This window comes from Cynoglossus semilaevis, chromosome 14 (genome assembly GCF_000523025.1).
Source record: "Cynoglossus semilaevis isolate Cse_v1.0 chromosome 14, Cse_v1.0, whole genome shotgun sequence".
NCBI classification, from domain to species: Eukaryota; Metazoa; Chordata; class Actinopteri; order Pleuronectiformes; family Cynoglossidae; genus Cynoglossus; species Cynoglossus semilaevis.
The window spans coordinates 16431980-16445859 of record NC_024320.1 but is presented as its reverse complement, the minus strand read 5'-3'; the positions used below and the strand labels follow the sequence as shown (position 1 = coordinate 16445859).

General features: G+C 40.5%; 1 protein-coding gene across 7 annotated transcripts in view; it reads right to left on the bottom strand.

Moving 5' to 3' along the window:
- agap1 (ArfGAP with GTPase domain, ankyrin repeat and PH domain 1) overlaps nt 1–13880 on the bottom strand; it is a 64498-nt gene that overhangs the window by 19585 nt on the left and 31033 nt on the right. For 5 of the 7 annotated variants that reach the window (XM_008325420.3, XM_008325421.3, XM_025062396.1 and 2 more), the window contains 4 exons: nt 9139–9243; nt 6173–6323; nt 5150–5311; nt 4562–4726 (listed from right to left, as the gene is read on the bottom strand). In XM_008325420.3, coding sequence (XP_008323642.1) covers nt 4562–4726; nt 5150–5311; nt 6173–6323; nt 9139–9243 — 583 coding nt within the window. The remainder of the gene's footprint in view (nt 1–4561; nt 4727–5149; nt 5312–6172; nt 6324–9138; nt 9244–13880) is intronic. The other 2 variants (XM_017038379.2, XM_017038381.2) reach the window with 1 other exon arrangement.

Below are 13880 nucleotides of genomic sequence, written 5' to 3'. Positions count from 1 at the left end.
CTGCTTCCTCAGCTCCACTCATTTGGATAATTGGGAGCTGAGAGCAGTCCAGCTCAGGTTCCCTCTGGCTGGAATTCTAATAATCAACGCTCCTGGTCTGGGAAGAGGTGAGTCGACCCCGAGGTCAGAGAAACCCAGACAGTGTAAAGGATGAAGAGAGAAAACAACCCAGGTTGACATGTTGTAGAACATCTTCATCTGTTGGCTGCTACTCGAGACTCCACTTCAGCTCAACTACATTCAAACGACCAATGACAAGGACTGGTTCAGGCTCCAGCTAACACCACTGAAGGCACTGACCCACTGAGTGCCTTCAGCTCACAAGGTCAAAGGAGCTGTTGATCCACTGCAGCCTAGGTCACGTCACTGAAGTCAATGGTCAAATTACAAAATTGTACATTTAACATTAGTAATATATATATATATATATAGGCTGCACGTCTAATGTCTGGGCATGAAAAACATTGAAGACCCAAGGACTTCAGTTTCCTGGTGTTGTAACTGACGCACCTTAAACGTCTTCTTTGATCTGGGTCAAGTTTATTCAACTAAAATAAAGTGGCTTTTTTACACATCATTAATAAAACAGTTGTCATCCACAGACACCTGATCTGAGCCAGTGTGTTTTCAAGCGCATGCACACGTTAAACTAATCTGTGTATGCGTGTTTATTGCTGGCAATGATGGAAAAAAAGTGTAAGGATAATTTCCGTGCATCTTCCTGAATGCTGCACAGAATTCTGATATTGTTATTATTTATTATGATGATTTAATTTCTCAGGATTCCCTGTGGCTTTGGCATGAAAAGACAAACACCGACCAAACAGTTCTCACTGTCTGTGATGAAAGCCATGGTCTAGCCACGACCTTCAGACTGTAAAGGACTAAAGCTGGGAGGACACGTGTTCTAACAAACAAATAGAAGTTGATTGGTCTAAAAGTTACGACTTTTTAGAACCAAAATATTCAAAACATCTTTTTGTGATGAGCAGTGAGATTCTAAAAGATGGTGAAACTCATTTTCAAACCTTGAATCTTTATTCATGCAAGTGGCATCAACGCGTAACGATGGCCCCAAATTAAACAGGTATAAAAGATAAATAAAAGCAGTAAAACCATTTGGACTAGAAGCCTTTAAAGAACTTAAAAGTGGAGCAAAAAAAAAGGATTTAACAGCTGTTTTCTGCAATTCTGACAAAAATGGGAAACCCAGCAGCTCACTGGACAATAAACTACGGCCCCATTTTTAAATTTTGAGCCAGAATCAGGGCCGAACAAAAAGAAGCACCAGAAGAAAGAGGAGAGCAAAGAATAGAGCTGGATGTTTGTCTGGGAATTAAAACATTTTTCTGACTAAAGACTGATGTTTTCTCGCCCTTATCATTAACTTCCTTTATTATTTATGTAGAAAAACGTCGGGTTAATGCCAGTCTCTACCACACGGACACATACACAGGCACACGTGCATGAATGCACGCGCATCACAAACACACACGGACCCAAATACACCTGTATAGACTATGTTGGTAATTACTGTCAGAGCTTCAGGCTACAGTGTGGCCACGTTCACACCAACAGAGACGATGGCGACGACGGCAAAGAGGCAATTTGTGAACTCTGACACCTGCAACCTTTAACAGCACAAACACAACAAAGTGAATGTGCAGCGTTTTTACATACAATCCTTTCATCCTGCTGCCTGCGTGCAATAGAGTGTGTGTGTGTGTGTCTGTGTGCACCTGTGTGTGTGTGTCTGTGTGTGTCTGTGCGTGTGTGTGTGTGCGTGTGTGTGGCCTCAGGAAAGACAAATTAAAAGCCTTAAATGTCAGTGAACACAGTATTGCTCTGAGACTCAGGTCATTACTTCTCACATTATTCTCTGCCTTTTACAACATTAATAACCTGCAAAATATCACAGGAGAGAAAAACACTAACGTTTGGCTGCACCGACGTGTTTGGTGATGATTTAAGAAGAAAACAGCTCAGATATTCACACATCTGCACCATACGGGAAGCAGTTGAAGCAGTTGAAGCAGTTGAAGCAGTTGAAGCAGGGAAGCGGTCTTCTGGTATTACCGCCACACAAGAAAGTAGATGGGGCACGAGATGCTGAGGTCACATGGTGACATTCAAGATTTGGGCTTTTAAACTGTCAATCATCCCACAGCAAAGTCCATAAGAAAATCAAAGATTTCAGCTCGAGGAGTTTCTGGTCCACTGCTGCCTCCTGAGGTCAGTTTGTGTCACAGAGCTTGATATGAACGTATCATTTCAACTAGTGAAGTCACAGAATATCACATTTGAACTAAGTGATGAAGGCAACAGTGAGTTGTCCCTCTGACTTATAATTATTAATTTTCTCTACAAGGTTTGGTATGGAAAGGTGAACAGTGAGGCACAGCTTATATCAGAATTTGTCGGGTGCTGGATTGAAGCAGGAGTCTCCGACTATGACCTCTGACACGGGGTCTCAAACAGGAGACCGTGTTTGAAGTCGATGCCTCGGGCAGACGTGAGCGACATGGGCAATAGATGAAAAGTTGAGGTTTGAAATGTTACAAAGCGTGTTCTCCATCACTGAACAGAGCTGAGAAAAAAACACTTCTGTTCCACCAGTAACAGTTGCATGTTATTATTAATAAAAACAATAATGATTAAAAAGAAATGTGATGTAATTATAAGGATTTTCACAGAATAACATCATTGATAGAATCCATCAATGTTTACTTAAACATTTTAGTTTAAAATATATTAAAAATAAAAACTTTACATTCATATTTTTTATATTATATTATTACATATAAAATATATTTTTTATATTCATAAAGTTAATTGTATTCATAACAAACCAATTTAAGATGAAATCATGTTTGTGAAATATTAAATCATATTTTTTATAAATGTTTTAATACGTCTAATGTAAGAATATGTTTTGAAATATCTAAAATGTTTATTTTTAATACATATTTCACAGATTTTATGTAATTTAAATTCTAATATTTGAGTTTTGAGTTTTAAGTTTTTAATTCCTTATCAGATCTGATCAACAGGACCACCGTGGTTCAGGACTGTCCTCAGGACCACCTGGGTTCAGGACTGTCCTCAGGACCACCTGGGTTCAGGACTGTCCTCAGGACCACCGTGGTTCAGGACCGTCCTCAGGACCACCGTGGTTCAGGACCGTTCTCAGGACCACCTGTACTCTGGAGAAGAGTCCCCAGACTCGTACCACCTGTGTGACCTCTGATGACCCTCACTGACCTGAGGAGGTGGGCACAGCCACCAGTCTGATTAGCTTCACAAAGAAGCAGTCAGAGAACGAACATGTGCACACACTCTCTTAAATCATACACACACACTCACACACACACTCACACACACACACACACTGTTGAGTGGTTGAGAAATCAAAGCAACTCATTACTTTTTTGGTGTGTGTGTGTGTGTGTGTGTGTGTGTGTGTGCGTGTGTGTCATCTGCCAGACTCTTTCTCTGAAGGTCCTTAAAGAAGCGTTCTAATCTGACCTGTGATCAGATCTCCTCCACTCTGTTCAGGAACATTTAGGTCTAGATCATCAACAGCCATCATTTTCCCTTGATTCATTTCACTGACATCTGGACATCTGGACATCTGGACATCTGGACATCCAGATCTCAAATCCAGAACCAGGGATTCCTGAACCACCAACACAGACATGAGCAGCCTGCTCCGGTCTGGAGGAGCAGCTTTCTTCCCAAGAACAACAGCAGGATTTTCTCTCTAACACACAAATACTACAGCCGCTGCTTTTTACGCGGACAGACGACTACAGACGGCACACAGACGGTCACAGACCACAGACAGGCCACAGACGTTGGTGATGACTCTGTGTTTGAGTGCACACTTCCTTAATGGGAGAATTGGGAAAGACTGGAACTGATCGTTTAGTGAATGATGAACGTGACACAGCTGATAAAAGAGTTCATTTAATATATTTCACTTAAGGCTGGCTGACGAATGAAGGAGCCCAGACAAAGGCAGGGAGTGTCTCATAGTGAGCACAGCTCAGAGGGAGCGTCTGACTGTAAGCGAAGCTTAGAACAGGAGCATCTCACAAGAGAAAAATCCCAGAAATATCAAAACAACCAAATTCCTTTGAAAACAGAAAAGGGCAGCAACAACCAGAGCAACAACCGCAGCAACAATCGCAACAATCACAGCACCAGCAGCACCAGCAGCAGCAGCAGCAGCAGCAGCAGAGTGGTGATTTCTCACATTTGTGCTGTCAACTGCTGATGATTCTATGATAAAGAGAGGACTGTTAAACAGCTGCTGCTTCCACCAACACATCTGTTCAACCACATCTGTGTCTGTCTCTGTGTATTTTGTCGTAGAGGAATTGTTTCATAAATGCAGATATTATCTTTGTTCCTAATATTTGTAAAAATACATTTCATGAATACATTTGCGTCAGCAGCATAAACATGTACTTTTAATTGTTTGGACTGTAGAAGGCTACAGCTATTAGCACTTCAACAAACACAGCCCTCAATCAGGACAGGCTGAAATGAGAATGTTTACCTTCAGCAGTAGCAGAAAATCCGTCGGCTTTGAAGTTGCTGGTGCTCTTCTTGCGGCGGTGCTTCTTACGGTTAGCATGTGGTGATGGAGGTGGCTCTATTTTTGGGCTAGTGGTACTGGAACTGATACTCGGGCTGGAGCACAGAGAGTCCCCAAGACCTGTATCTGGAGTAGAAACGTAAACTATCAATGACGCTAACTGTCATCACAGTTTGAATTAGCCTGAAGGAGTTACCAGGAAGCAAGAGTGTTGAGGGAAAGTTAACTACTTCCCTGTAATAAATAGTAAGCAAACAACTGTAATGTGTACGATAACTGACCGCTAACCCTAATTTTTGTGGATAATCCAAGGGTTATTATTTTGTTCTGTAACATGCTACGCTAGCCACTTAATAGAAAATTAAAAGTATTTAGCCTAGAACGAACCAAAGGAGAAGTTTTGTTTGCTCAACATTAGCTGCCTTAGCCTTAACACTGGAAAGCGGTAAGGCTAGTGTTAGCATTTCAAAGAGAAGCCAGGAAAATGCTAGTCTGCAATAGCAACATGAATCTAATTAAATGGTCCATTTAACAGTGGTTTCCACTCACCTGTGCCAACTCCAGAGTTTGCGATGACTGTGGCGTCGGTCCACTGGTCAGCACTGGACACAGAGTATGAACGCTGGTGCATCCCTTCAACACCACGACTGTTGAAGGACACAAGACTGACACCACTGGCCATCTGGGACACTGATGAGCTGCTGGACACTGCTGCAGGTGAAGATGGAGACAAAGGTTGTTTCAATGTACATACAGAAATCACTGAGGGGGCAAATAATCCTCCACTGCAGCAGAGGACCACAGCTACGTTGTCTCTCTGAGATAAAAATCTCTGATTTTCTCTATGGACATTTGTATTGTACAAGAGTGACTTTAATCACAGAATAAAGCAGATAAAAGACAACAGCTTTAATTAAAGTTAAGGCTTAAATAATGAATAGAATCAGTGTCATGTTTAATGAGAACATCCTAATCCATGTATTTCAGTTCATATTCAATGTTTCATTTCTTTTTGAATCCTGTCTGTTTTTGATTCTTCCGCTGTTGGTTCAGACCCCTCGTCTACTGCTGTGTCTCCAGTGCAGATGACATGAATATTCATGACAGTAATTAGTGCAGCAGTAACGGCCGACTGGAAATTCATCTGATTAACACACGCTGTGTGTGTGTGTGTTTTATCTTTTCACTGTTTGAATCATGTTTGACTGAAACACATAAAACCACAAGGTTAAGGTTCTGCAGATGTGAGGCATTATTGAGACGAATACCTGAATATTTTTATACTCATATTGTGTGTATATCATATATTTCATATTGTTATTGTTGTTTATTACTAAAAGGTTAAGACAGGCTCCTGACAACCTGTGATAACACCATGTAGCCAAAACAGCTAAATGTCTCATACATTCATTAAATAGTGAGACAACGGTGATCAGGTGACTGCCTCGACTGCATGTTATTGGTTGTCGATGAGTGTAAAAAAACAATATGTCCCGTCATATATCAGATTTATAAATACATCAAAATATAATAAAATATCGCGATATTGGAGGTAGCCATAGTTGGACTAACCTTGGTTCTGTCCCAGCTGTAGCAGGTTCAGGTCTTTGGTAAGTCCATTAGCAGCACCGGTGGAAACAGCTCTTGGAGGACGTTTCCCTGGAACTTTCACTGTGGTTCTAAGAAGGTCGATCTCCTTCCCATGGACGTTCTGCATGTAGTCCTGAAGAAACACACACAAAAAACCTACCAATCAGAGTACGTCACTGGGGTAATATCTATCTAAATCTAATCCCACATTGGCTGACTGCTAGGGCCAATCTATTAACTCAAACTCTTTGTTCAAAATGTCTGTGTGTGCAACATCAAGCTAACATTTCAACTTTCTGCAAATTTAGAGATACCGTAGTTTTCGGAGATTAGATATTTCTAAGATTCATTTGTCTTTATTTCTCTTTATTTGTCTTTTCAGGCCTAACTTTGAGCTTGTCAGTTTTTCATTATTTCATTTGCTAACATTTGTTCAAAGGTGTGCTATCTTTTGGCCAACTATAGATAACTTCTTGGTAATGTTTTGTCACTTTTTTGGATTAATTTTTTAAAACAACTTAATTGTCCAAACTGTGACACACAATACACACGTCGGAAATATGAAATAAATAAAAAAATACACCAGCTTTGAGAGCCTGGCCAGACATTTCAGAATTAGGTTAAAGACAGGTTTTCATCAGGACAAAGACAGAGTGTTTAAAATCCTGATCTCCTGCTGGTTTTGACTCCAGTCTTAGGAGTGTTCTGAGAAACGGACCGATGTAAAAATAAAAAAGATGGAAACAAATCTGTCTTAATCCTTCAAAGCATCACTGAAGTGGCTCCGCCCCCTCACCGCTCACCCCCTGTTGCGACCTCTCTCTCACTCTGTGCGATGACTGTTAATGACCATCGTGAGGCGCTGGTTAAATCCCTGCTGACTCCTCCCCTCTGAAGCTGCTGGAGTGTCAGCACTGACCTCCACCGCAGCAATGCATTGTGGGAGGTCATGGGCCTCTTCAACATGAAGGAGCAGAGCAGAAACAAAGCAACGCCCCCCACTGGGACGGATTAAAACAGCAGGTTTTTCTGAAGTCTGGGTGCTTTAAAAAAATCCTGGACGTTTTCAAATGGTTGGAACTTTTTTGCGAAGAATACGGAGGGATTTTCAGTTAGCGACTATTTTCACAGAAATTTTACTTTTTTAGATAAATATTTTTCTTCACACAGTCTTAAATGTTTATGAAAAACATAATAACATTTTCAGATGTGACTAAAGTCAAGTTTTTGCGAGAAGAATTTGGACTTTGATTTGAGTCCAGTTTTTTGGAGGATGTGAAATATTCGACCGTGTGTTATCTGTTGAAGTTTGATCAGTTTCAACAGTGATGTCGGGGTCAGAGAACCTGAACAGGTGGATTGTTCTCATAGCTGCAGAAAAGACACATGAAGATCCATGTCCATGTCTCCAGGACTAAAACTCTACTTGTTACAGCTGGAAAAACCTCTAATTGGTGCTAAGACACATACACGCACACACCCACACACGCGCGCAGGCAGACTCCACCTCCCTCTGGCAGCTCTGCTGACAAAAGGCCAATTCAAAGCCAAGTGCTCTCAACAGAGTCTTAACAAGCCACAGGAGAGTCCTCCAGTCTGATCTCTCTCTCTCTCAAACACACGCATACACACATGCACACGCATGCAAACACACACGCCCTCCAACAGATTGACCACTGTAATTGAGTTTCCATTTGCATCGAGCAGCGTTTTATCCTGGTCCTGATGATTCCAGGACCAGTTTGTCCGACATCACACACACCAACAGCAGCTGCTCTGTGTGTGGTAAAGTGTGTGTGTGTGTGTGTGTGTGTGTGGGAGGGGGGTAAACGCATTAATGATGGTGTGAAAAATGAGACATGAACAGGAAGCTGAATCCGCTGACACGCAGGGAAAACAGGAATCCATACGGAGTGTCAACGTCTGGACACAGACGAGGATGAAGAGGAGAAAAAGAGGAGATAAGTATGAAGATGATGACCACGGTGAGGAAGATGAAGAAAAATGTTTGAAATGAAGAAGAAGACGTAGTAGACGGGGTGAAGTCCCGTGACGGATGATTTAACGACTCAGTTTCAGGTGAAGAGCCTCGAGTCAATGATAAAAAAAAATATATATATATATATCAACTGATTTGTGTCCAAATGATTCAGATCTTTTCTTTTCCATCAGTTTATATTTAGTCAATTATTTCTACAAACAAATAAATAATAAAGTGAACTGTTTTATTCAGTCTTCGTTTTTTAGTGTGGATTTGAGCACAATTTAAATTAAACAGTCAAGTTAATTTGTCCTTCATTCCATGATTAACTCGTAGATTAATGTTTGACACTGAAAACACACGTTTTCTTTTAAATAATATAAACTGAAGATGTTCTGAAGCAAATAATCTGTTGTGTTCTTCTGCTGAAGCCTCTCTCCTCTCTGTCACTTCATTAAAGTCATGACGGAGACTCATTATCTCAGCTGATTGACTTGATTCTGTTCTCCTCCAACTAAACAACATCAAAAACCTGGAGGCAGTTTTTTTTCCACTGTTTGTTTTCACTGATGAATTTTTATCACTAATTTACTGCATCAGCTGCTCTGACCCTGAGGGAATCAAACCCTCGACCTACAAACCCTGAATCCACTGAGAATCTGTTTCTGCAGCTGAAACAAACCCTCAGGAGAAAGAGTTTCACTTTCATTTATTTATTTAAGAAAAAACAATTAACTGTTTGATTTAATTTTGTTACGAAAATTTAGAGACCTTTGTTTAAAATGAGTTGTTAAAAAAAATTACATTTTGTACCAAACGAAATATGAACATATATTTAATGATTTTATTAGTGGTAATATTGTAGTATTATTGCTATTACTGTTAGTGTAATTACTGTTATCATCATCATTATGACAATTACCTTCATTAATCTGTGTGTGTGTGTGTGTGTGTGTGTGTGTCTTACGTGCAAACTGGGATGGTAGGTCAATAGTCCGTTGTCACACAGTGTCACATATTTCTTCTTCCACTCCTTGTTGAGGGATTTCCCGCTTCTCTTTAGCAACATCCCCTGAAAAAAGGACAAGTTCACAAATGTTACTTGATAATTCTCAGTGTCAGAAACTGAAAAAAGTATCACAAACTCTATAGGCTACAAAAATCTGTAGGAAGTATCAGAATCTATGGAAAATACCTGGACGAGAAGGAACAATAACAGCTAGGACACTTCAGGTATAAGAACTTTTTTACAGTCCATAAAAACAGTTCCAGAATTAGGACCATTAAGGAGCAGGGAAACTGAGGGGGTGGAGCTCGCTGCACATAACTGCACTGACATGATTGGTTAGATCAGGATCATGATACTTGGCCGTGTGGTTGTACTGTAGGGAGGTTTCTAGCAGGACACCAGGAGCTCGATAGAACTGTTTTTATATCATAAAGATGGGACTAAAAGATCTTGGTAAAAACAAAACTATAGAAATCTGCACTGCTGGGAATTTCAGATTTATTTTGTTTTCAATTTGAAAATGATGGTTCAACTGTTCTACAATCGTGACACCTGACACGAGTGTGTTGACCAAGAACTGCGTGTGTTTTTGAATGTCCATTGATTCTGTTCTTAGATCATTGAGCTTCATCAGACAGGAGACAATGGCATCAGAAAGCACTGAAGGACAGGATTGAAGGCACATTACAACACACACTTATCTGCAGGAAATAACCACTTATTTATTTCATTCATTCATTCTCTCTCTCTCTCTCTCTCTTCCTGTCTCTGTCACATCAGTTTTTATGAGTGAGCGTTAAGGACGAGTGGCGGCTTGCACGCCCACACTTCTTTTAAACTGGATTCATTAGAAAGAGAGAGAGACAGAGAGAGGGGGGAGAGAAAGAAAAAGGGAAAGGTGATGGAGTGGGACAGGGAGAAGGAGGGAGAGGGAGAGGGGAGAGAGGGGGAGAGATGGCAGGAGTTGTTGTTCAGAGGTTGGAGGATACACGTGTCACTGTCATTGGACTGGAGTGACATTAACACAGAGACCACCACGACCACCACCCTAATAATGAATGGATGTGAACAGCCTGAGACCGAGGTGTAGCTGGGTGGAGCTCAGTGTGAGGCGAACATCAACATCATCGTCGTCTTCATCTTCATCATCATCACTGAGGCCTGCGTATTGTGCTGACAGTGATCACAGTGACATCAGGACTTATGTGACTTCACATCAGCAGGTGGAGGTAACAGTGATATAAGGCCAGGAGAGGGTGCAGAGGGAGTGACAGTAAACAACACACACACACAAAAAAAAGCTGCATTTTTTCCCCATGTAACATAAAAATGGCCCAGAAGATTTATCTGCAGAAGTTTCTGAGGATAAACCTTTTATGAAAGCCACTCTTTTGACCTTCCTGATCAAGGTCCACATGTTTACCAGTCAAAAGAATTCAAAAAGGTACAACTGTTGACAACTGTTTCTGAATACGCTGATGGTTCATGTAAGGACATCATTCAGATTGGTCTCTCAGGACTGATCTAGAACCTTAAAAATAAATCCTGGAAAAAATTGACCAAAAATCTATCAAAACTATGTTGAAGGGTCGACTGTTTTAAAGCTTGGACTGTTGACTAGACAGTTTTAACCCTTTGATGCATGACCCATGATATACTAAGTTAAAAAAATGTTACTAAGTGTTTTTAGACATAAAAATAAGAACTGATTTGGTTCTGTTTTTATACACCAAATTTTCTTTTTGAATGTTGACACAATTATTCTGCAGTTGCAAAGGCTGACCACTGTATGGGCGTGTTGGGTGATTCTCAGGCGTCCACTGTAGAGGCTTATATGCAACACTGCCATCAAAACCTATTCTTATCATAGAAAATTACATTTTAATATCTGTCCACTGTAGTGACCGTTATGCATGAAAGGGTTGGACTGGGTTGGAATCCACATGGTATGCTGTGAAACACAGCCATTTTTATGTTCTTTCTTGATCAATGTTTAAATAACAAAACATCAGTAGAACCTTTTCTGTAACATTAACACCATTGTTCTTTAACTGGTGACCAGAAATACTGTTAGAACTGTTACCTCCAGTATTGTTTGTTACTGCTTTAACTGTAGTGACTGTTACTGTTAGCTGTATATATATGACTGTTACTAGTGGAACTATTACAACCTCTACTGTTACTGCTACTCATATTACTGTTTTAACTTTTACTGTTGTGCCGTCACAGCTGTTACTGTCACTCCCTTTACTGTTTTAGCGTTTCCTTTCATTTATTCTGTTACAATTGATCCTGTTACAGCTGCCACGGTCCCTACTTTAACGGCTGTTACTGTTACTTACATAACTGTTATATGAGTGTGGAACAGTGTACGCCTGTTCTTGGTAATAACAGTACTTCTAGTACTGCTCCTGCCTGTCAGATCAGATCTGAGTTTTTTCCACTACAGTGGGACTGAACCGACATCCAACACAGAGAAAGAGTTACAGGACATTTAAACGACAGCATCTGTAGACTCTTCCAGGTCTATCTTTGTGGATGCTTCTTTTATGCATCTTGAAAGTTCAGTGTTCATCATTTAAAAAAGAAAAAAAAGAAACTTAGAAGAGACAGCATCTGTAGACTGTTCCAGGTCTATCTTTGTGGATGCTTCTTTTATGCATCTTGGAAGTTCAGTGTTCATCATTTAAAAAAGAAAAAAAAGAAACTTAGAAGAAGCTTCTGTAAAGGAGGTTTAACTGTAGTAAATTTTAAAGTGAATAAGACCCGAGTCTAATCTTCATCAATGCGTTTCCTGAGGTAAAACCAGGGAGATTAACGGATTTTTTCTTCTTTTTTTTCTGTCTTTAAGTGTGAAATCTTTGCTCAGAGAGACGTCATTGGATTTATTGAACTCATTTATCCTTAGTGTGACATCAGTCATCAGTTTAAAGACTGCTTCAAGACTGTGAGCATGAAGCTCTGCTGATGGTTAATATCTGTCATTATTCACCGCTGGACACACACACACACACACACCTCGCCTGCTCCTTTTACCTTCAGGAGGTGGGGTCGTGGGGGGGTGCTGATGGTGTCAGTCATGACAGCTCACAAGGTCTCCAGCAGAGAAAATAGATGTGTGAATAAATACTCTCTGAGGATCACGTCTGCTGCAGCAGCAGCTGCTTCTGCTCCACCTCACCTCATGAAGTATGGTGACCATGTGTTAAAGAAAAGGTCGACTGATGCTGAAGAGTCATCTGTTAGAAAAGGTCTGAGGGCATCAGTGATCATCACTGATCTTCTAACTAAAGAGATATGAAGAAGAGTTAAAAGGTGGTTCAAGAGGAGCCGGGGAGGAAGGAGGGAGGGGAAAGGGAGGAGGATGTAAGAGACATGTACAGAACGAACGATATGGTAGGATGAGGGAAGACAGATTTAAAGTGAGTAGAACTGTAAGTCTATGGATGTTAAAAGAAAGCAAGAAGCAAAATAGGAAAGACTTAGAAGAAAGAGGAAAAGGTGAGTGTAGATGAAGGAAAAAGAAAGATGGTTGAAAGAGCCGAGTGAAAGGGAGAAAAAAGTACATAAGGGAAAAACACAGGACAGTAAGGATTGACATTGGAAAGATTAGAGGAGAAGTGAAAGACAAAAAAGAAAAGAGAGAAAGTCAATAACTAAAGACTGAAGATCATTTCTCTCAAATGACAAACATCTATTTTAGTTTTTGTAAAAATGAAATAATAATCAGCAGAACAGAAGCGGTGAAAAAAAACAACAGCTTTTCTTCTTAAGTCTGCGTAAAGAGAGAGAGAGAGAAAATCCGATAAGAAGAATCTTCTCTCCTCCTGCTCTAATCTCCTCCATCAGTCCATCAGGACCTGCATTCTCTCAGACAAAGGACTCTGATGGTCCTGATGAAGGTCCTGAGTAGGAAGAGGAAGAAGGAGAGGAGGAAAAGGAGGAGGACAGATGTGAGCTTTTGTTCCTCAGAGAAGAGGAGTAAGTTCAATCAGAGGTGTCACCTTCTGCTGGGTGGAGACAACAGGGTCATCCATCATCTTCTCTGACAGAGGATCTGAGAGCTGATCTAACTCTGGACCAGAGGAAACTGAACAAACACACGACAAGGTGGAAGGAAAGTAGAAGAGGCTAAGACAGAGAGATATGGATGAAGGGAAGGATGAAAAGAGAGGAGAACACGAGGAAATAAATGTGGGATAAAAGGTTGAACAAATGAACAAGGAGGCAAGAAAACAAGGCAAGGACAACTTGAATGAAGCAAAGGGAGAAGGAAAGGAAGAAGTGGGGGAATGTAAGAAAACAGTGACCCAAAGAAAGGAAGAAATGTACAAAGGAAGAGGTGTAAAGCAAAGAAATACAAAACAAAAAGAGAAAAAGAAGAAAAGTGGTGACGTAAGGAAATATATAAAGGAGAAAGGAAGCAAGGTGAAGGAGACAGGAAGTGCAGAAAGACTGAGATGAGGGACGATCAAAAACATTTCTGTTCTAACCTGTTAATACAGAACCCTGTGCTAACTTTTAGCCTTTTCAGCTGTTTCAACAGTACTTTCATCTAATTATCTGTGTTGTCTTTTTTATTCGAAAAACTTTTTTTAACTTGTGGATACTGCACTAACTTTGAGCCATTTCTGTGCTAACGGGCAGTTTTAACTATGCTTTTACATCTTTTTCTGTGACAACCTTTCGCTGTTTCAGTT